Source organism: Anopheles gambiae, chromosome 2 (genome assembly GCF_943734735.2).
Source record: "Anopheles gambiae chromosome 2, idAnoGambNW_F1_1, whole genome shotgun sequence".
NCBI classification, from domain to species: domain Eukaryota; kingdom Metazoa; phylum Arthropoda; class Insecta; order Diptera; family Culicidae; genus Anopheles; species Anopheles gambiae.
In genome coordinates, this window is record NC_064601.1 from 57,336,279 (window position 1) to 57,360,824 (window position 24,546).

Genomic DNA, 24,546 nt, shown 5'->3' on the forward strand with positions numbered 1-24,546 from the left:
TTCAGTACCAGGGGTATGACATGGCCTAGCCATCGCGGACAGGCGAGTATGGTGCGCTACAAGCTACCAGATCCACCAGGTTAAACCAATGTAATCGAAATGCAGTCCGCAAAAAATCCAGACAACATCAGCTAGTGAACGTGCTTACAAACCTTCTAACAAACTAAATATATGTCATCATCTTTATTCCCCCTTTAAAAATGCGTAGTGATTTATGAGAATATAAACTAGATTTATTTATCTAAAATGTTGTGTAAAATCCGCACATACGAGTGGAGGCCCTAATCAGTCACATAAATGTAGGTTTGGTTGAAGCGTTTAGCAGGTAAATGATAGAGAAGGTTTGAGTAGCAATTTTACTTGCGAGCGGAGGGTGGGTTCCATTTTTGGGGCCCCTCAAGACCACGGGGCCCTACATGGCCGCTTAGTTTGCTTAGCGCTTATTTTGCCCCTTCACACACACGCACATGTCAAAACACTTAACTTAAAATTAGGCATATCGATTTATGCCCTAAAGCGCATATAAAATTAAACTTAACTCGTTAACATCAAGTTTGTTCAATAAACTCAATAACACTATTCACGTGATGTCGTGATGTTTGTCGCCTTTCCAAGGTTATCCAGTGGTATGTTGGTGCCGCCAGCGAGCGGCCGTCGATGAAATCGATACACCTGAGGGAATATAAAACATTTGTTTTAGAGAGAAGATAAAACAACATATCTAGATGTAGCGATAGTGCATCTAGAAGGAACTTACTTGTGGGATTTTTTCTCCTGCCAGGAAATTTGACCGCAATCAGTAGTGCGGTCGGTTCAGTCCTGTTGCTGCTGCAGCTATTGTGAGGCAGAGGATAATGATCCGAAGGGTTGTATTTCTGTCCCGAACGTTGTGAACGAGCGCTCTACACCGTCTGACGGCGCAATCGGGGCACCCGGTGCCGGCTGGGCCTCTAGCGTGTTGTGCTGGTAGAGCCCGACTCGTCGCCGTACAGCTTCCGGAGGATCCTCTTGAACGGTTCCTCGTAACCCCACGTTCCACGGATAGAGGAAAATTGGCTGCAAAAAAGGAATAAACACCACGATTAGCATCCTAGTCGCTAGCTTCGCCAAACAATCTTCTTCTTCTTTCGTGGCCCACTTACAACTTACCGAATCATACACAATCATACACAGCGCACAGTCGCAAACACCTGAGGCAGGCCCATATCATTTCTGCATTATATCTGCAAGTTAAAAGAGGCCATAGTCTATTAAAATAATGTTTCTTAATCATGATAATCGCTGGATAACACTTACCCGTTGTCTTGTGCTGTGTTGTTCACCACACCACTTTCCTACGCCGGTACATGCACGTAACGCTTCCGACGGAGCCAGCACACATTGGGCAGGACTTCTACCACTTTCTTTTGCTAAAATGGCACTTACTTACGTAAAATTAAGACCTTAATTATTAAAAAACTTACCAAAATTGATCAGCCAACAACACTGTTTACGTTTTTTTACACACACAACTTGACTTCTACAGTGACAGCAGCCGCAGAGCACCAACACAACGAAAGGTGTCAGGCGAGACGTCAGACGATCTTAGGCGAGGGGTAGGAAGGAGATCGGTGGTGAGGGACGTGAAAGCTCAGCTCGACAGAATCGCTATAGGAGGAAGCGAGGCAACTAGACTAGACTAGAGAAATTAGAGCGAGAGGTACCTCACCAACCCTCGCATTGTTTGCCGGGACAGCAGGATCTCAACGAGCGAATGCTTGTCACCACTACACCTACCAGATCTCCTCCAGAATGCTTAGCCGCTCCTAAAAAAAGACCGCGACGAGTTAACACTAAACGGACTGATGATTCTGCGGAAGCCGGTCCGTCAGATGAATAGCAATTGAATATCAACAACACAACAATAGCATACCTACCGATGTACTACCAAAATGTTCGAGGCTTGCGAAAACTGAATGATCTAATGCTAGTACTTTCCGAAACTGAATACAAAATCGTAATATTAACTGAAACCTGGTTGAACAATAACGGACGGATCGAACTATGGAATAGTTATGGGTCAAAATTCGATTGGGCAATATTTTTGTTTATATCGGTGCCATGTATATTCCACCGTACAACGCATATAACGACATAATTGTTAACAAACATCTAGAAAGTATACGCGAAATTTCATCACGCATGAGGCCGAAAATACACGGACCGGAATTTCGCGGGAGCGGAATTCCGCTTGCTGAGAAATGTATGAATATGACAGTTCGGGAAAGTTGCTGTTGACACTTTGTATATGGGTTTATTCCGAGTTACATCATCAGTAAATGCTATCAGTCCCTAGCACCTGTATTAACAAACATATACAACACGTCACTGAGTTCCGGTATTTTCCCACGCTTGTGGAAGATCTCGTGGATGGTTCCAATATTTAAAAAAGGGGATCGCTCATGTGCTTCAAACTATCGCGGTATCACATCACTTTGTGCGGTATCAAAAGCTTTTGAGCTTCTGCTTTACGGCCCTATGCTCTCCGCTACATCGAATTACATTATGGATAACCAACACGGGTTCGTACCCAAACGTTCAACATTAACGAACCTCACTGAATTCGTTAGTTTCTGCAAACGTAATCTCGACTCCGGAGGTCAAGTGGATGCTATTTACACCGAACTCAAAGCTGCTTTCGACCTCATCTCACACGACATTTTAATCGTCAAATTGCAGAAGTTAGGGTTTTTGGAACAAATAGTTAAGTGGTTGAATTCCTACCTCACAGAACGCTCATACAAGATCAAGGTAAACGATCATATTTCTAGAGAGGTGCTTGGAACCTCAGGGGTGCCTCAAGGCAGCAATTTGGGCCCGCTGCTCTTCATTCTTTATATAAACGATGTAGGGCTATTGCTAGCAGAACACCGTTTTCTTCTGTTCGCCGATGACGTTAAGCTGTTAAGCTCCTATCAACGATACCAATGACTGCATCAATCTTCAACACGCCATCAACCTATTTAGCATATGGTGCCGTGATAATACAATGGTGCTATGTATCGAAAAATGTCGTGTTTTGTCCTTTTACCGTTCTCGGTCTTGCACACGATTCAACTATCAGCTCGATAACATATCCGTTGAACGCACCGATACATTCCGCGACCTTGGGATCATTCTCGACACACGTTTAACATTTAACGATCACCTAGAGAATATAGTGTCCAGAGGGAACCAACTACTGGGTTGGATTATTCGATCAACGCAAGGTTTCCGTAATCCTATGACCATAAAAACCATCTACTGTGCCTACGTTCGATCAGTGTTAGATTATGGCAGTATTGTTAGCGATCCCTGTACCGAACAATGGAGTAATTGAATCGAGGCCATCCAAAGAAAAGCGACTAGATATGTTGTAAGACTCTTACCATGGCGACAGGGCGATGTGTTACCGTCATACCATTCCCGGTGTCTGCTTTTAGGGATTCAGTCGTTGAAAAAGCGCCGTGAGATAGCTAAATGCCTTTTTATGCCTTTTTTGGCCAGTCTGATCCTATGTCAGCTATGTGTCAAACTTTCATAAGTAACTTTGATTTATTTGATTTCAACATACTACAGAATGTTTTTAGAGATAGACTCAGGACACAACTTACGTAATAATTTTATTTTCAAAATACATTTTCTATTCTTGTGCACCTGTTCTCCCCTATCGATTTATGTACCTTACATAGTCTATAAGCACTAATTTAAGTACATTCATGTAGGATCTTCAAGATCCCGATGGATTAATCAATAAACATATTAAACATATTAAACATATTTGTTTAGCGGCGGCATAGGACCAGTCGTTAAAATTAACAAATTAACTCAATGCGATTGCGATGCCAAATTCTAGCAATTTTTAACGACTGTGGTTAATTTTTAACGACTGTTAATTTTAAAGCAATTCATTCGCAATGCCAACTAGTATTTCGTCCATCCGTTGAGAAAATTCCTCGATTTGGTATTCCAGTGATGCAATGTAATCCGGCGTTGTGTAAGTTGTAGGCTATGTACGGATTTCATCTCGTTGTATTGCAGCAATATCGGTACGTGGCACCTCCATGATTTTGTCGGCCACGTTCGCCTGATCGTCGAGCTTTGCGTTGGGTATGGCAGTGATGATGGACCGCACGGTGCTTGGCAGTGCGTCGAGCCATAAGTTGAGCAAAACACACTTTCTGGACATTCTTCTCCGCTTAACCTTCGCATCTCGGACAGCAGCATGCTAGGCTTCCGGTCGCCCAAGGAAATGCAAGAAAGGAGGCTGGTTAAGCGTTGGTTTTTCGATGGCTGGAAATACGCCAGTATGGCGTTTTTTGGCGCCTGGTAATGATCGGTGCTTCAGGATTCATCTCGTGTCACAGGCGCAAAAAAAACACGGTCGCTTCGCGGAACGGATGTTTAGTGTTATGTTTAGACACTATTGTACTTTATTTAAACATACAAAATAAATAATAAAACACAATTAACAGAACTGATACAACACACTTTAAAATAACAAGTGCGGTGGCCGCGCACCAGCCGCACCGAGCGCCCCTGCCGAGAGCTCCTGCTCGATCGGCTCGCAAACACACTCTGCCTGTATGGCGCTCGGCACACACTAAGCCTTGCGCTGCTTAGTGTGTGCGACAGTGTGCGTGTACACTGTCGTCCTCCTGGACGTTGACCTGTGGCAGCGCAACTGCCACGGCAAGTCCAGGGGTCGGCACGGCTGCCCACAACATCTCCCCCTTTTAATACCGAAGGGCTCGAACCGACGCGGGGGTATTCCACTAAGGGAATACTGACGTTTGACGTTTAACTGTTCGGCCGCACTTTCGTCGCGCTCCGTGATTTTTCAGTAATTTTCTTGTGTTTTCTGCGTCGCATCGCATTGTTGCCTATTCTACGGACTATTAAACTGCTTCACGTCATCGTTGCGTGTTGGCGAATTGTTTAGTTGCACCGCAACTGTGGTTTCCTGCTGTTTTTTCCTGCTCGGCTTAGCAGTGTTGTGCTGCGATTACGCGTGATTTCGCGATGGCGGCTATTTGCTTCTCGTGTGCTGAACCACTAGAGGCCACCGGCTGCATCATCAGTTGTGCATATTGTGACGCTACGTTCCACCGCGGCTGTTGCAAATTGCCCCCCGAGCTGATTGACGCAGTATTGTTCAATGTCAACCTGCACTGGAGCTGCATTGGCTGCACTAACATTCTTAAAAATCCGCGCTGCCGTTCGGTAAAAGAAATAGGCGCCCAGGTCGGTTTCTAAGCCGCCCTCACCTCAGCTGTAGCAGCTATCGGCAAGCTAGTTGAGCCTATTGTCGCCGAAGTTCGCAGTGGTTTTACCCTCCTTCAAACTGCATCCACGCCTCACATTCGGAATCCTGATCCTCGACCGGCCACTGGTAGAAAGCGGAGGCGCGTAATCGAGGATTCGGCATCTCCTGGTGTAAACAGAATTGTAAACAGTTGCGGTAACATCCTTTGTGCCGCGTCATCGCCAAACGCATACACCAATACCACGATTGCCGTCCAGCCGGCACCTACACAACCGCATGAACTGGTGGGAACCGATCCGTTATCATCACCGTTTCAAGCTGCACCTCGTGAGCCATCCACAGATAGGATCTGGATCCGCCTATCCCGCTTATCAACGGCCGTCACTGTGGAACAAGTGGTCGCTTCTGTAAAGCGTCGCTTAGCCACCGATGACGTTATAGCGTATTGCTTGCTGAGAAGAGGGGTTAGTGTGGACAGCATGAATTGGCTTTCATTCAAAGTGAGAGTCCCGGCTATCCTTCGAGATGCGGCAGTCACACCATCCACTTGGCCCGTCGGTATCGGTGTACGTGAGTTTTTTCCATCCCGTCAACACGACCACCAAACCTCATCTCCTATAGCCACCCGAAACCGCTTTACAACACGCACACCAGCTACTAGTACTGATCACCGCTACACCACACGCACACCAACGACTCACCGTTTAGCAGCACGCACGTCTACTCCACCTGGTCCTGAAACAACATCATCACAACAGTGTCACCCCCCGGTGAATGATACCTTGGAAGCACCCAACTCAACACTTGTTTCTGGACCGCCCCAAAACCACCGCGCTTCATCTCCGCACCTGCACCAGTCTACAATCGATCGCTTTTTTCTCAACTAGACGATTGCACGCAACAAACACGCCAAGCCTCATGCTCTGACAACGCAGCTCAATTGACTTACCGTATACCCGCTTTATCCAACCGCCACAATGACAACGCTACCGCTAAGTATTTAAGCTGCTATTATCAAAACGTTAGAGGTTTGCGTACTAAAACAAAAGAATTTCACTTAGCTGTATCGGAGGCTGACTTCGATCTCATCGCCCTCTCGGAAACTTGGCTTGTTGACAACATTCCATCTGCTCTTCTCTTCAACAACAACTTCTCTGTTTACCGCTGTGATCGCTCTCTCAGCGGCTCTAGCTCTCGCGGTGGTGGTGTTTTGCTAGCCGTTTCTAACGCATACGAGTCGATAGAATTACCTTCCCGTGATCGTTCTCTCGAGTATATTTGTGTGCGCGTCACCTGCAATAACGCACATCTGTACCACCAACAAGACCTTTGTGGATGGATTTAAATTTAACGGATTAGTGCAACTTAATCACATCAATAATTCGCACGGACGCATGCTTGACCTGCTCTACGCTAACAATGCTGCAGCTAAATTGTGTTCGCCTGTCTTTCCAAGTGTTGTTCCGCTTGTACCTCTTGACTCCTACCATCCGGCGTTTGACTTCAATATACGTATTAACTCGTCGACCCGACGCAATTCGACGACTCGACAAAACTTGACGACAACCGCATTTTATCGTTATAACTTTGCTAAAGCTGACTATGTGAAACTTAACGACATGATATCAATGTTTAACAATAGCTTTCATTGTTCCAATTTTATTTCACTTGACGAACCAGTATGTTCATTCTCGTCCTTCATGCTGCAAGCCTTTGTTGTATGCGTCCCAGTTCAGCGTCCTAAACCTAACCCCCCCTGGGCGGACCGCACACTCAAACGACTCAAACGTGTAAAAAGAGCTGCTTATCGTCACTACCAAACGCGCCGCTGCCAAAGATCTCGCTCGATCTACTTTGACACGCACTCTTTATACTGCAGCTATAACAGGTTTCGATATCGCAGATATTTGAGTAAAATTCAACGTAACCTCTGCCGGTGGCCTGACTCGTTTTTTCGCTTCTACAACAGCAACACAAAATCCACGCATACACCGAAATCCATTACGTACAAAGGAGCAACAAGTGCCAACACTAATGAAATGTGCAATCTCTTCGCGGATCGCTTCGCAGATTGCTTTTCACCGGCCATGAATGATACCGATACCATTGATGCTGCTCTCGTCAACACTCCGGCTGGTGCAATTAACATGAGCACTCCTTTCATCGACAGTGAGATCGTTTTATCTGCCCTAGCGCAACTAAAGCCTTCCTTCGCTCCTGGACCCGACGGAATTCCTTCTACCGTGCTGAAACGCTGTCAAACGACAGTAGCACCTATCCTTGCAAAATTGTTCAATGCATCGCTAGCCAATGGCTACTTTCCCAAAGCGTGGAGGAAATCTTGGATGGTTCCTATTTACAAAAAGGGCGACAGGACAGATGCCATCAACTACCGGGGTATTACATCCTTGTGTGCCATTGCCAAGGTGTTCGAACTAGTGATATACAAAAATCTGCTACATGCATGCCGCAGCTACCTAAGTCCGTATCAACATGGATTCGTGCCAAAAAAGTCGACTACCACGAACCTGGTTGAATTTGTAACCTATTGCACTAGTCAAATTGATGCCGGAGCTCAAGTCGATGCAATTTATACAGATCTAAAAGCAGCATTCGACTCTCTTCCGCACGCAATTCTTCTCGCTAAACTCGATAAGCTAGGAGTTCCCAGCCCGCTCGTACAGTGGCTTAAGTCGTATCTAATAAATCGCACATACATCGTGAAAATTGAAAAGCACATGTCCAAAGAAATAGTCAGCAGCTCGGGTGTGCCACAAGGAAGCAACATTGGCCCGCTTCTCTTCATATTGTTTATCAACGATGTTACCCTCGCTTTACCTCCCGACAGTATCAGTCTGTTTGCCGACGACGCAAAAATTTTTGCGCCTATTCACAACACAGGTGATTGTACATTCCTGCAAGACTGCATCGAAATTTTCTGTTCGTGGTGCAAGCGTAATGGACTGACTATCTGCATCGAGAAATGCTACTGTGTGTCTTTTAGTCGATGCAGTTAATCGACAGAATCATGCCAAAGACCTGGGCGTTCTGCTTGACTCTAGTTTGAACTTTAAACAGCATATCGATGACGTTGTAGCCAGAGGAAATCAATTACTTGGCGTGGTTATCCGGACAACTAATGAATTCCGCAACCCCATGTGCATCAAAGCTGTGTACAACTGTATCGTTCGTTCGGTTCTGGAATATTCGTGCGTAGTCTGGAGCCCAACTACCGCTTCTTCAATTGCTCGACTTGAGGCGATTCAACGTAAGCTCACGAGATATGCCCTACGCCTACTTCCCTGGCAGGATCGCAATAATCTTCCTCCGTATGCTGCGCGGTGTCGTCTTCTAGGCCTTGAACCTCTTTCGGTTAGAAGACGCAATGCACAGTGTTCTTTCATCGCTGGATTGCTAAATGGCTCTATCGACTCATCGCCTTTGTTGCATCGACCCCGTTCCAGCGCTGGTCGGTCAGACCCTATGTTCCGCATGTCGGCTGTCTTCAACACTGTCTCGGATTGCTTCGACTTCGACATCTCAATCTCATATATAATAATAATAATAATAATAATAATAATAATAATAATAATAATAATAATAATAATAATAATAATAATAATAATAATAATAATAATAATAATACCGGCGTGCTGAACCCTTCCGGCCGATGCTGCCAAGATGTGGGGACCCCGATGTTGGTGCGCTGTGCAGCGCTGGCTGCTGCTCTCGGGCCACACCGCGGTGGAGGCTACTGCTGTGCCGCTCCCTGGGACGGCGGCGATAGTGTGACGGCAATGATGATGACGATGATGATGATGCCGCGATGATGATGACGATGATGATGGTGCCGCGATGATGATGACGATGATGATGCCGCGATGATGCTTGCCCCAGGGCAGCAGCGATTTATCTTTTTCCGATGACGGGCGGCAGAGATGAAAATACTCGGGCGGCATGGTTCCTCGCCTTCCTACGATGCTTTGGCTGCAGCCGGGGAAAAATGTGTGTCCCGTTGCAACGGGGCTGCAGCCAGGGCGGCATGGCTCATCGCCCTTCATTTATGCTGAGGCTGCAGTCGGGGCGCAATTGGCGACGCCCGTTCGACTACAGCCAGGTCGAAACTTTCGCACCGATGTGGGGCTGCTGTGTTGCAGCCGATGCAACCTGTGCGTTGCTGATCCTTGTGTGCTGCCGAGGCGGAATGTTACGTCGCCGTGGTGAGAGGCAGGGCTCGAGCCGCGGCGGAATTGCTGCCTCGCCGATGATGTGCTGAGCTCGAGCCGGGGCGGTATTGCTCGTCGCCGATGGATCCTTGTTGTGCTGCCGAGGCGGAATGTTACGTCGCCGTTATGTGAGGCAGGGCTCGAGCCGCGGCGGAATTGCTGCCTCGCCGATGATGTGCTGAGCTCGAGCCGGGCGGTATTGCTCGTCGCCGATGAATCCTTGCACTGCTGCTGCTGCAGCTGGGCGGAATGCGTCCTCACCCGTGAAACCTGGGGCTGCAGCATGGGCGGATGTGACGCCCATCTGATGTTCCAGCAGCAAGGCGGAAAGCTGCCTCGCCTGTGGTGCTGCTGGTGTTGCTGGGGCTGTAGCCCGACGACCTTCCTTGTCGCCGAGAGTGTGTGCTCGGCTGCCCATGTGGTCGCCAATGATGGGACGGCAGCCGGGGGCCTCGGTGTTGGCGGCGGTGGCGACCCAAATCGTTCGCGATGTCCCGCAAGCACGGGGACTGGTGCCAAGGTCTTGGCCACTGCGATGATGCAGCAAAAGCGAGATGGGCCTGATCGCGATGGCGTCCGCGGATTCTTGTTGGATCCCCCTTACGCAGGAGGATCCCATCCTCGTCGCCACTGTTGTGTTTGGAACTTTTGTATTTAAATATTTAATTTACGCTCATACAAAATCAATAATACAACACAATTAACAATCACAATAAACACTTTAAAATCACAAGTGCGTTGGCCGCGCACCAGCCGCACCGAGCGCCCCTGCCGAGAGCTCCTGCTCGATCGGCTCGCAAACACACTCTGCCTGTATGGCGCTCGGCACACACTAAGCCTTGCGCTGCTTAGTGTGTGCGACAGTGTGCGTGTACACTGTCGTCCTCCTGGACGTTGACCAGTGGCAGCGCAACTGCCACGGCAAGTCCAGGGGTCGGCACGGCTGCCCACAACATTTAGCTTGAGCTTTTGGATTTCACTATCACGTCGGGGTCACCACTTTAGGGATATTATACGGTTCCCTAACACTAGCACAGGGGCTTCGGATGAACTTTATAAAGGCGAAAGTGGCGGACGAACCGTCGTCCTAGAACGCAAACGCAGCCTTTGCAATGAAAAGTGTCCGGAATATAACGGAAGAGTGGCGGCTTCCCTAACGCAGTTTGGTGGTGGTTGCTGATATGGTATCCGCCTGTTCCGGCAGGCAGCGCTTCGGCTGTGGTTCTCCGACCATCATGAAGCAATCTGTTGCGCAGGAAAACGCAACCATTTGTGCCATACGGCGTTCTTCTTTTACTGCGGTTACGTTGTTTTATACAACACTAACGGTCTATTTGAAATTTTATATCGCTTTACTTCGATTCGAAAATAAGCACAATGTGCACCAGAAAGAAGAACTAGAGAACGCCATTCAGAACCTTTTTTTCTTCTTCTTCTTTGGCGAGAAAGGATTTATCCTCCTATGTTCTATCAGACGTTGAGATTTATCCTCCTATGTTCTAAAAACATGCCCGTCATGGGTTCAAGCCCGAATAGACCGTGCCTCCATACGTTCGACTGACTATCCTGCTATGGTAACAATAAGTCACTGAAAGCCAAGTCCACTTCACTAGTGGGTACAAACAGGCCTTGACCGCCAGCGGTTGTTGTGCCAAAAAGAAGAAGAAGTTCTATCAGACGTAGGTCCGATTTTCCATCAGAACCTCAGAACCTCGCCGCATGCAATTTTGCCGCAAGCTTTTGTATGGGACATTAATGACAGCACTTGCAAATCTGCCACATGCGGCGATGCGACAAAATCAAATTTATTTGATATTGCCGCATCGCCGCATGCGATTTTATTTCAGATGTTAAATGTTTAAAATCATATTGTAGCATATCTACTATACAGTTTTAACTATAAACCACACTACCAGCTATAGACTCATTGTAACACACTTCGGAATCGCCTTGTTGTAGAATCGCCCGCTCCCGCGACAATGGGGGCGGAGAAAACACGCAGCCTCGGCTCAACACTCTCTAAGGGACATTACTGTCCAACAGGAAATCAAAGCCGCTTTAGAAGAGTCTCTACTACCAGAAAACAGATATGAAACTACGAGCAAGAGGTGGAACGCTCTAAAAACAAAGATAATAAACTGTGCAAGAAATATACTCCCACCACGTCGTGGCAACACCAAATCTGGCTGGTTCGACGATGAATGGAGACAAGTGACCGAACGTAAGAATACTGCATACCGAGCAATGCAGCAATGGCATAGAACGCGGGCATGCGCAGAGGAATATTCACGGCTCAGACGCAAAGAGAAACGAGTTCACTGCTCCAAGAACCATGCTTTGGAAGAGCAAAACATGCGGGAACTCGAGCAAACCAGAGAGGCGTACGGACCGACACGAAAGTTTTACCAAGCGATAGCAGGTCACCGAAACAACGTTGTACCTAAGGTAACCTGCTGTCGCAACAAGGATGAAGATCTGGTTAGTAACCATCCAGAGGTCCTCTTGCGATGGGCTCAGTACTTTGATGAATTACTCAACGACTAGTTCAACGAGCAGCTAGAAGCGCCACTAGCCGATAGTGTCATGCTACTGCCACCTAGCATAGAGGAAAACACAAAAGGCTATCCGTCGGCTGAAAAATAACAAGGCACCCGGAACCGACGGAATTGCAGCTGAACTGGTCAAGAATGGAGGTGCACGACTAGAAAACGAGATTCATCAAATTGTTACTGAGGTGTGGGATAGCGAATCGATGCCTTGTGACTGGAATCTCGGCATCATGTACCCCATATACAAGAAGGGAGACAGGTTGGACTGCAACAACTACAGGGGTATTACGATGTTGATTACCGCGTATAAAATATTCTCCCTGATCCTTCAGTATCGCCTTGTCCCGCACGTCGAAGAGATAGTAGGAAACTATCAAAGAGGATTCCGAAACGGAAAATCTACCATTGATCAGATCTTCACCATGCGACAGATCTTGGAGAAGATGGCTGAATACAGACACGACACATACCAACTCTTCATTGACTTCAAAGTCGCATATGATAGCATAGCCTGGGTAAAACTGTACGACGCTATGAGCTCATTTGGAATCCCGGCCAAACTGATAAGGCTAGTTAGAATGACTATGACCAACGTCACATGCCAGGTGAGGGTGGATGGAAAACTCTCAGGACCTTTTTGCCAGGCTTGCCTGTCTCCTATTCAACCTGGCGCTAGAGAGGGCCATCCGCGACTCGAGGGTGGAGACTACGGGAACAGGGTCAAAGGTCAGCAACGACAACAGTATGGAAGCTAAGTTGCGCGCAAGGATGCTGGCTGCCAACCGGTCCCAGTATTCACATACGCCTCTGAGACATGGACACTGTCCAAATCTGACGAAACCCTCTTAGCCGCGTTCGAGAGGAAGATGCTCAGAAGGATACTTGGCCCCGTATGTGTGGAAGGACAATGGAGGAGCCGCTATAATGACGAGCTATACGAGATGTACGGCGACCTCACTGTCGTACAGCGTATTAAGCTCGCCAGGCTCCGGTGGGCTGGCCATGTTGTACGCATGGAAACGGACGACCCAGCCCGTAAAGTCTTTTTAGACCGTCCACAAGGACAGAGGAGGCGTGGTAGGCCCAAATTGAGGTGGCAAGATGAATAACGGACTGGCAGACGACCGGGCAGACCGTGAGCGGTTTCGGACACTCCTGAGGCAGGCCAAGACCGTACAGTGGTTGTAGCGCCGGATATGTAAGTAAGTAAGTAAGTAAGTAACACACTTCGGAAAGCCTAACCACACTATTGCATCACATTCATTACAACACACTCATCAAATCAGATCATACCATAATAAGACAACTGGAAGAGTTCAGGCCACACCGTTCATATAAAAACAATTGTGACACACTTACTGAAAACACCAGAAACACGCATAATAAGCAAATCAGGCGTTACTACAGAAAACTAGGTGAACCGAGAACGCATGGCAGCTTATAAGCTCAACGACGAAAACATCTTTTCTTTAGCAACAATAGTTGAAACCTTCTTTCGCAATATAGTAAAACCGCAGCATAGGCACACATCGACGAACACCTCAAACCACTCCAATTTATAAATTGTTACCAATAACAATAACATTTAATTAGGACAAAACATATTCCGAAACCAAATGCACGACGAAAGCCATAACTTTTTTTCAGTATAAATAAAACCTATTCCGATCACGCCAGATCAGATTCGTTCGGACTGCCAAGATAGGACGTTACGCTTCCTAATACTTCGTGTACCAACTTATTTCAAGAGTTTAGTTATGTCCCCCTACCCAAGGTAAGGCTTCTAAACTCCAACATTTCCAGTAAGGGAAATTTCTTCCGAGTTTTCATGATCGCCTGGACGATCAAATCAATACGCTTCGAACAGTTCGTTCCACCTCGGCTCATGTCAGTAAAAACTGACTCCCCGAAAAAAACGGTGCTCGACGGCCCCGCGTACGTTCGATCACATTACAATATCAAATAATGATTATTTTTATAAAGAAACAACAAAATATTATAATAATACCTTAAAAAGCTACAAAATTGAGAAAACTCATATTTTGCCGCATGCGGCGAGGTTCTGACCGCTCTCTTACGCGGTAAAGTTTAAAATAAATCAAAATAAAATACTTACAGCTTGTGGAACTTATACACCAAAAAATCGCAAATTAAAAGCTACGGAAAATTTCAAGGCAATAATAGCAATGAACCAAAAGTTATTGCAGTTTAAAGTTGAACTTAAAGGTTAAAATGATAAACAGATACTGCAGCGTTTGTGCACGAACATATATGTTCGAAAATCACACTCCACTTTATCCTTTTGATTTTGTTTAAACTCATGGTCTGAACACAACACTGAATATTATTTTTATAAATGTATATGTTGTAGCGAATTCCGCCTTGTTTTAAACAAATGACATCAAATACGGTGTATTTTAAATTTTCACTAAAATATATTGTATTTGCAGAATTTTGATTATCTGAAATGTATCTTTGTATTCGATAGGAATTATCTTAAATTAAATTTGTTTTGTCTTTTTGCTGAATTGGGGTTTTGTATGTTTAACATTATCCATATAACCAGTGCCGGCAGAATATGAGCAATTTTATAAATCCTAATTCTTATTTTGTACAGTATTAAATGCATTCAACATTATTGTGCAACGAAACGTAAATGTGCTAGTGGTTTTGTTGAAATGCAACTGCACAGCTTTGGAAATAGCTTTAGTAAGAAAAAACGTGTTTCTCAAATAAACTTTACTAATTCTCGATGCTCACTGCCTCATGTACATGGGTTAGCTTTAATAAGTCTATTATCAAATAGGAAACATTTGGTTTGTTTAATATCTAGCAAAGAGGAACATTGGAATCTTTTGAGCTATTCATTTTTGTATGTGTTTCTTGCTTTGTATATATCGTTTATCCCGGATGGAAACTAATAGATTAATCGAGTAAATATTATATAGACGTATAAATCCTTATTTAAAAGACTAGCATGCGGCATATGGAACAAAACAATGCAATCATATTGTAGTTCAAAATTGTTCGTAATACCTCAAGTCAAGCAGTCATGAACCTGGTGGTCTTAAAATAAATATATAACTTCCATCCATGAAGTCATATAGTTTAGTGATTTAAAGAAAATGTGAAAGATAATTATATGACTGATAATTTTAAAATTACTCATCTATTAACCGTATGGTTGAATAAGACGATCAGCCCTAAAAGTGTTCTGATAATTTGCAAATTCTGTTGTAAATTAATGTCTTTCAATTGGTTCTAACTAATAAAAAGAGAGTCTTTTCATGTTTTGAAAAAAGCATTTGTTCTACATAGTAATTGATTCACGGCTGTTTTCATTGCTTTCGTTTAACGTAGACGTGTTCGTTGCAGAAGCTCCAGAGGCAGAAGGTATAGCTGTTAACGTTGCTGTTGACGAGCTTGCCGAGGAGGAATCATTGCTGTTTATCAGGGAAGAGTGTTTGGGAGATTGGTTCTGTATTTCAGGAGGTATTAAACCTTCCTTCACTCGCTTCTTTTGTTTCATGCGTCTATTTTGGAACCAAATTTTTACCTAAGTGAAATAAAAACAAAAATTATTTCATAAACACTGATTACAAATATGCAGCTGCGTGAAATTCTTACTTGTGTTTCGTTTAAATGTAAAGCATTTGCTATTTCTATTCGCCTTGCCCGAGTCAAATACTTGTTGAAATGGAATTCTTTCTCCAGTTCTGTTAACTGCTTATTGGTGAAATTTGTACGGCCTGTGCTGTTATTGTTTATCATAAAACTTGATTGATGAGGTGATACAGCACTAGGGGCTACTGAAATGAAGAAAGAGTATCATTATCATTGTATCATTGAAATCATTATTTGTTGGTATTATAAATCCCTAGGAAGCAAAGAGTAATGCAGGCTACAAAGTTCAATGTGAAAAAGGACTTCGTAGTCGAAAAACATTAAAAAAACATTTATGTATATACATACCAACTGTCGTGTGATTAGGAACTCTTAACGGGTCGAGTACATGCGTAGGAATATGATATTCTGGTGTAGTTGATAACTGTAAAGATTTAGTCACTATTAAAGAATAAAAAGAAAAGAAAGCATTAATTTTAATAATATTTCTATATTCACTACTTATTTTATTAGGAGGCTTATTTATTCTTGCAATCGAGATGTCTTGACGTTGACTTATATTGAATATTGAGTAGAAAAAATGGTTTACTTTAAAGCTTAATCCCATTTCTATTGGATTGGGATTGGGATTGGGATTGGGATTGGGATTGGGATTGGGATTGGGATTGGGATTGGGATTGGGATTGGGATTGGGATTGGGATTGGGATTGGGATTGGGATTGGGATTGGGATTGGGATTGGGATTGGGATTGGGATTGGGATTGGGATTGGGATTGGGATTGGGATTGGGATTGGGATTGGGATTGGGATTGGGATTGGGATTGGGATTGGGATTGGGATTGGGATTGGGATTGGGATTGGGATTGGGATTGGGATTGGGATTGGGATTGGGATTGGGATTGGGATTGGGATTGGGATTGGGATTGGGATTGGGATTGGGATTGGGATTGGGATTGGGATTGGGATTGGGATTGGGATTGGGATTGGGATTGGGATTGGGATTGGGATTGGGATTGGGATTGGGATTGGGATTGGGATTGGGATTGGGATTGGGATTGGGATTGGGATTGGGATTGGGATTGGGATTGGGATTGGGATTGGGATTGGGATTGGGATTGGGATTGGGATTGGGATTGGGATTGGGATTGGGATTGGGATTGGGATTGGGATTGGGATTGGGATTGGGATTGGGATTGGGATTGGGATTGGGATTGGGATTGGGATTGGGATTGGGATTGGGATTGGGATTGGGATTGGGATTGGGATTGGGATTGGGATTGGGATTGGGATTGGGATTGGGATTGGGATTGGGATTGGGATTGGGATTGGGATTGGGATTGGGATTGGGATTGGGATTGGGATTGGGATTGGGATTGGGATTGGGATTGGGATTGGGATTGGGATTGGGATTGGGATTGGGATTGGGATTGGGATTGGGATTGGGATTGGGATTGGGATTGGGATTGGGATTGGGATTGGGATTGGGATTGGGATTGGGATTGGGATTGGGATTGGGATTGGGATTGGGATTGGGATTGGGATTGGGATTTATTATAATGTTAAAGTTTTAAGTGTTTAAATAAAGTAAAAGAGCAATTCATAACACAGATGACCACCCAAACTAGTCGATGGACCTTTTACTTATTGGTATTACTGGTATTGAATGATTTAAGGACCATATTGGTCAAGATTGGCATGCTACGTGGTCATTTTGAATACGTGAAAATGAATACAGTCAATCTTTCAGTGGACCACATCAATTTAATACCTTTTCTCACGTTTATGCATAGTGTTCCGAGATATGAAAAGATATCGGTCTGTTTTGTAGTAGAAATATACAGGCAGTCCCCGAGATACACGGTACCTCTTATAAGCGGATTCGGAGATACGCGGTTTTCTAAATTTGACAGTTCTTTGAGCAAATTGTACTGATTTGACACATCAATTGTAAATTGCCAAATAATTTCCGTTTCGATCGAATGTTAAAAACTATTTCAAAAGGTTTTAAACTGTTATATTCAGTCAGAATCATATCAAATAATTAATAAAGTGCCTAAAACCGCCCCCTACTTCCAAATTACTCGAATATTAGTGATATTTTAGCTGGAAATCACGAGATTCGACTTACGCGGTATTTTGCGGGCGTTTTCGGTCCCCATAAACCGTGTATCTCGGGGACCGCCTGTAGCTGAAGAGGTGTCCTCAACGATGCATGAAAATCGTTTTCCGGTAAGTGGTCTAGAAAACTGTGCAAAGTTATACAATTGGTGAAAATATGAGGTATCCGACTTTAGGTGACAACCTCAGTAAATAAAACTCATGAGGATCATTCAAATCCGTTTCCATTTAAATACATTTTTCATCATTCAAACAATTATTAATGAAATTATGCAATATAATAGCAGATTAATCCCAAGAACCACAAATCCACTAAACGACCACTAAACGGTTTCTAAACGACTCAAGCTGTCTACCTAAATGGAATATAGTAAAACTTCGTTTAGCAGATGGTGAACGAGAAAAAGAGTTTTCTCAGTTTTATAGCTTTTCAAGGTATCATAATGATATTTTGTTGTTTCTTTATAAAGATAATCATTATTTGATATGATTTTAGACATTTGACATCTGAAATAAAATCGCATGCGGCGATGCGGCAAAATCAAATGATTTTGATTTTGCCGCATCGCCACATGCGGCAGATTCGCAAGTGTTGTCTTTAACGTCAAATCCCATACAAAAGCTTGTGGCAAAATCGCATGCGGCGAGGTTCTGACCGCTGCCTAAACCAGTAACGCTATGAAGGTTTCATTTTTTCTATGGATATTCGATTTTCCAGTCGTTCCAGCTTAATCTGTGGCGCTTGGGATGTTATTTAATTTTATGTTTATAATTGAACGAATAAAATGTGAAATTATTCAATTTTACATTTTGAAGTCAATTACACGGCGGGAATGTTCGACGGAAATGTTTATCGGGGATAAAAATGCCTAGGCTCGCAAGCTCTTTAATGCAAGGGCTCTGGGGCTGTGAACTTATATGGCGCGCGAGCCCTTACGTGCCCTTGCAAATCGGATAGGGCTCGCAGGAGGATGTATCTCATTTCTCTAACCGTATTAATTTCTCTAACCGTATTAATAGGGGAAAGCGGGGCAATGCTCAAAAAGTATTCATTAGAGTGTTCTATAAACACCATCCCTACCAGCATTAAACGGCTTTGAAGGCATTCAGAAGGCATTTAAGGCCTTAGTCGCCATAGAAGGCGAATAAAGATTTCAACCGAAACTTTCACGGCTGTAACGGGTTCTCTTCGAAATCTTTAAACTTTTTGATTCAACGAGAACAGATAGCTTGCCGCCATCTTAGCTTATTTATATACTGGTTTTGCACCCTTACAGGTGTAACTGCTAAATAGAGCAGTGACAACGCTTTTAGTTCCGAACCGAGAATACGTGTGTTCAAATCCTGATTTCTATTATCTTTTTTGTGTTTTTTTCTTTTTAAATTAATATTTTCTTGCTACAATTATAGTTCGCTTGCAAACGTCAACGAGAGAGGACGTGTTGTTGTTTTGATTTGCAAGCCATAATGTGTACGACCGAAAGATATGGAAGGAACACCTTCCGTATCGACTATTCGGAGGCTCCTAAGCGACCCACCCTAGAAGAAACCGTGAACTTCCTTTTTGAAGAGCTAGAAACGGGTGTGGATGTGAAGATGGTGCAACACAGCACTGCGCAAAGTGCCGTCTACGTCACTATGCCAACGCTTGAACGTGCGGAAAGCAAAGTGAAGGAACGTTCGGGGAAGCACTGCATCACGCACGAGGGGAAGCAGTATCCGATTCCGATCGAGATGGTGGATGGTGCGATGGAGGTGAAAATCCGAGATCTTCGGCCAGGAATCCCCAACGAAAACGTTTCCGCTGAGCTGAACCGCTTCGGTGAAGTGCTCACTATTGTGCCCGGTGTTTGGGGAGCCGAAACGCGGCTTGCCGGGATTCCTTCGGGTGTGCGCATAGTGCGCATGAAGCTGGCGAAACCCATCCCTTCCTTCATTACTGTGTGGGTGAACTTGCCCGGCAAACTTGCCGTCACTGCAATGAAGCTTTGCATCACGGTATTAGCTGCATCCAAAACCGTGTGGGTCAGCTCCTCAACAGCGGTGCGGCAAAATCGTACGCAAGTACCGTTAAACAAGCACCAGCACAAACATCTGATGCGAACACAGCATCAACTAGTACCGCAGGTACTAACACCACGGGACGGCGCAAAGGGAAGGTCAAAATCACTTCCCTTACAAACACTACTAAGCCACCAGCGAGCACTGCATCGAAAGTGGCTAATCGGCTTGTGATCCCGATCGAACCGCGAACTCTCGCTCCGCCTTCGGGTCCGAAGCGGAGCGTGAAAGCCAGTGGTGAGCAACCCGAGGAGAAGATGCGTGCTGCCGTTGGTGCCGTCGCAACGCATGTAGAAAATGACGATGCTCCTACTTTTACTGCTCCTGCTGCCAATGATGCTGCCGCTGCCGCTACTATCAATGCCGCTGTTTCCGCTGCTGTTGCCGATGCTGCCGCTGCTACGGATGCTGCCACTGATGCTAACGATGCGGCTGCATCTGAGCCCATGAGGGTGGAATGCCGGGCGCTTTCAGGTGCCTTAATGTTCAAAGAGCCGCTCGCAATCCCTTCCACATCCTTTTCCATCCCTTCCCAAGACGAACCGCTTGCGGTTAAGCGCAAGCAAAATCCGGAAACGGATAATGAGAGTGACGCCTCATGTTCGTCAACATTTAGTGTTATGAGCGCGTTCAAGCGTAAGCCTGGTCGACGGCCAAAAAAACACACAACTTCACTACAGATTAATTAAGTTTTGTTGCGATGGATCCTAACCCGGTAAGTAGTAATCTTGGTAGTAGCTATAATATAGCTACTATCAATATTAATGCGATTTCTAACGCGACAAAGCTGGAAGCCCTCAAAACATTTATTAGGGCGATGGACCTGGACATCATATTTCTGCAAGAAGTATGTATTTCAGATCTATCGCTTCCTGGGTATAACGTAATTTGCAATGTTGATGTGACGGGGAGGGGTACGGCGATCGCTTTACGTCAACATTTAAAATTTTCCCATGTCGAGCGCAGCTTAGATTCTCGTCTGATTTGCGTTCGACTCGAGAACAATGCCACCCTGTGCAATGTTGACGCTCCTTCGGGCAGTCAGCGGAGAGCGGAGAGGGAGGATTTTTTCGGGCGAACGTTACCTTTCTATTTGCGGAATGCATGTAACCATGTTATTCTCGCGGGTGACTTTAACTGCGTGTTGCAGCCGAAAGATGTGACGGGCGCTAGAAATTTTAGTCTTTCTTTGCAAAACGCTTAAAGCAACATGGGCATGTGCGACAGCTGGGAGCTTCTCAGAGGTAACTCAGTGGAGTTTTCTTATGTCACAAGTGGTTCGGGTTCACGTATCGATCGTTGTTATGTCTCCTCTTCACTTAAAACACAGTTAAGAGCACGCAGTATGCATGTCTTGTCCTTTTCCGATCACAAGGCGCTTACCGTTCGTGTTTGCCTTCCAATCCCGCCGAGCTGTTCGCACAGCAATGGTTATTGGAAACTGAGACCACATGTATTAACTGACGCAAACCTGGAGGAGTTCGGATGCAAGTGGAAATATTGGACCAGACAGCGTAGAAATTACGGCTCGTGAATGCAGTGGTGGGTTGAGCTCGCGAAGCCTAAAATAAAGTCGTTTTCCGTTGGAAAACGAATGAACGGTACCAAAGTTTTCGCTTGCATCATGAACTGCTCTACAGGGGGTTGAAGTCCGCCTATGATCGATATGTCACGGACCCTAACGAGTTAGTGAATATAAATCGTATAAAAGGACAAATGCTTCTCTTTCAGAGATGTATTTCCGAGGACTTCACCCGCATTAATGAAACACGCGTATGCGGAGAGAGCATGTCGGTCTTTCAGTTAGGGGAGCAAAGGAGGAGACGAACGGTGATCGACAAGCTGACGGTTGATGACGGATCGTCCTTAACTGAGCTAAAGGATATAAATGTTCATGTTGAGGGCTTTTTCAGGAATCTATACACAACATCCGACACATCCACAATGACCACAGAAACAACATTCACAAGCACATGCGTTATTCCCGAGGACTGCGAAGCCAACAAAATTCCATGGACGAGTTTACTTATGGTGAGCTTTTCGATGCAATTAAAAAGTCACCTTCGAGAAAGTCCCCTGGCCCGGATGGAATTCCCAAAGAGTTTTATCACCGTGCATTCAGCATCATAAATAGAGAGCTTCTTCTAGTTCTTAATGAGGCCCTCTTAGGAAAGATTCCTGAAAGTTTCGTTGACGGGGTCATAGTGTTGGTTAGGAAGAAGGGAGGAGGCTGTACCATGTCTGCATTTCGACCGATATCACTCCTTAACGCAGATTACAAGCTTCTGTCGCGGATGGTCAAACACAGACTCGATGGCATCATCGGGAAGTGGGAGATTATTTCGGCAGCGCAGAAATGTTGTAATAAACCAAGCAACATTTTTCAAGCTGCTCTTTCCGTTAAGGAGAGAGTGATTGATCTGCAGAGGAAACGAAAGTGTGGTAAGCTCATCTCCTTTGACCTTCCGCATGCTTTTGATCGCGTCAATAGGAATTTCCTTTTCAAAACCATGCTCTCTTTGGGATTCCATCCGAGGATGATAGGGCTTTTGAGAACTATTGGTGAGCGATCAGCATCCCGCATCCTCATTAATGGTCACCTCTCTCCTTCCTTTCCGATCCAACGTTCTGTCCGACAAGGTGGCCCTCTTTCCATGCACCTTTTCATCCTTTACCTTCAACCGCTCATCACAAGACTAGAAGGCATTTGCTGCGGCCAGGATGAGCTGGTCAACGCATATGCCGACGACATCTCTGTGGTGACAACCTCTCCTGACAAAATCGAGCGTGTGCGAGAACTATTTGAGGCATTTGGAAGTGTCTCTGGTGCTCGTCTCAACGTGGACAAAACTAACGCACTCGACGTAGGAATCGTTAGTGCTTCCACAATAGTATCTGTCCCATGGCTACACACTGTTCAATGGCTTCGACTGCTCGGAATTCTATTTTCGAATAACATCCGAGATGACATGGGACAGAATTGGGACGTCGTAATCCAGCACTTTAGATCTCTAGTGTGGCTGCATCGCATGAGAGATTTAAATCTTGTGCAGAAGGTATACCTTCTCAACACCTTCCTGCTACCGAAGCTGTGGTACGTGGCGTCAGTTTGTGGCGCCAGAGCATTGGACATTGCGAAGGTCACTAGTGTTATTGGTTCCTTTCTGTGGCATGGCACTGGAGGAATTCGGATCCCACTTCATCAGCTGGCACTACCACGGAAGCGAGGTGGTCTGAATCTGCACATACCAGCAGTTACAGTTAATGTTCTCTTGACGAACAGGTATGTTGCAGAACGAGAGTGCCTAGCAATTGGTGAGCCACACATCATCAGGGCCGGTAATCCACCGGATCTCTCAAGCATTCGGACTACATATCCTTGCCTGAGAAACGTGATCAAACAACTTGCGTACGTGCCACCAGAGTACGGTCAAAGGCCATGGTCTCGGCTGTTGTGGCGTATGCTTACGAGCAGATTACCAGACGCTAAGATAGTGCGTGAGACACGACAACACAGCTGGAGAAGGATCTGGAGAAATCTCAATTGTCCAGCCTTATCATCCCTTCAACGTTCGACACTTTTCCTGTTGGTCAACGGAAAAATTCCAACATGCGATCTCCTTTTCCGAATGGGGCGAATTGTGACCAACTCGTGTTTGTTTTGTTCGTTCGGGGAAACCCTGGAGCATAAATTTTCATGTTGCAGAAGAGTTTCTGCGGCTTGGGAGCTATTGCAACAGAAAATTACTGCGCTAGCTCCAGGTTGTGCTCGTTCTTTTAACTGTTTGCAATTCCCAGTACTAGCCTGAGCTAGTACTGAACAGAGAATAGGTGTTTTGCGTTTGTTTGCAAACTATATCATCCACATCGTTGGTAACAACGATGGTATGATTGATCTAGGCGTACTCAATTGTTGTCTAACGTTATAAAATATGTTATTTTTTTCCCTGTGTCATTCTGTTTTTGTACATAAATTAGTTCATAAGCATTAGACTTTACTCGCAAATATATATGTTTTATAAAAAAAATTCATACGAAAACAGCTGCAAAACTTAGTTCCATGTATATTACACAGTTTTTGAGGCATCTTTGTGTACCACCACTATAGGAACACAACACGACGACTATAGGAACCATACCACCATTATAGCCCAAATAGAAAAAAAAATCAATACAAACAAAATTTATGTGAAGCTAAATTAATTAATATCTTTTTAAAAACATAATAATAACACTATGTTCACCTTTTATTATCAGGATGGGAGAAATATGTATCTCATTTCTCCTTTTATTAGAGTTATCGAAATGAGTTTGATATATTAAAACCTTACAACGGGTTGGTATTTAACATCCGATTAATGCAGACCATCATTAATAAAGTGAAATAGCTCTGAGCTTAACGCAAGAAAACATAACACGTAAATCGTGCTATCAGCAACTATATGATTTTATTATCAGCAATCGTGCAACAGTGCAGTGCTGAAGACGCTTGTAAGGTTTTCTTTTGACAGTTGCAATTTCAAATTTCAAATTAAAAGCGAAATTTTTCATTGACATATTTCAAAGGCATTTAATTACTGCTAAAAGCACTGCTGATCGCCTTAAATTCGCCGGCGATTACAAGGCGATTAGAAGGCATTTAACGGAAATTTGCGGGTAGGGATGTGAGTTTCATAACCCTTAC

At 44.7% G+C, this 24,546-nt stretch overlaps 1 protein-coding gene and 1 long non-coding RNA gene across 4 annotated transcripts in view; both read right to left on the minus strand.

Annotated features, from left to right (window-relative positions):
* Window positions 1-211: 211 nt before the first annotated feature.
* LOC4397665 (uncharacterized) lies at window positions 212-1,951 on the minus strand. The gene is made up of 4 exons (XR_009764887.1): window positions 1,297-1,951; window positions 1,150-1,223; window positions 758-1,056; window positions 212-672 (listed from the first exon to the last, which is right to left on the minus strand). It is a non-coding gene; the product is annotated as an uncharacterized LOC4397665 (long non-coding RNA).
* A 12,523-nt stretch (window positions 1,952-14,474) lies between these two features.
* Window positions 14,475-24,546, minus strand: part of LOC5667524 (homeobox protein Hox-A1) — a 38,973-nt gene continuing 28,901 nt past the window's right edge. Inside the window, exons 2-4 of one of the 3 annotated variants that reach the window (XM_061644286.1) lie at window positions 16,032-16,124; window positions 15,687-15,865; window positions 14,475-15,615 (exon numbers count right to left, since the gene is read on the minus strand). In XM_061644286.1, coding sequence (XP_061500270.1) covers window positions 15,370-15,615; window positions 15,687-15,865; window positions 16,032-16,124 — 518 coding nt within the window. In that variant the 3' untranslated portion in view covers window positions 14,475-15,369. Of the gene's footprint in view, window positions 15,616-15,686; window positions 15,869-16,031; window positions 16,125-17,851; window positions 17,930-24,546 lie in introns of those variants that run through there. The other 2 variants (XM_001688908.3, XM_061644287.1) reach the window with 2 other exon arrangements.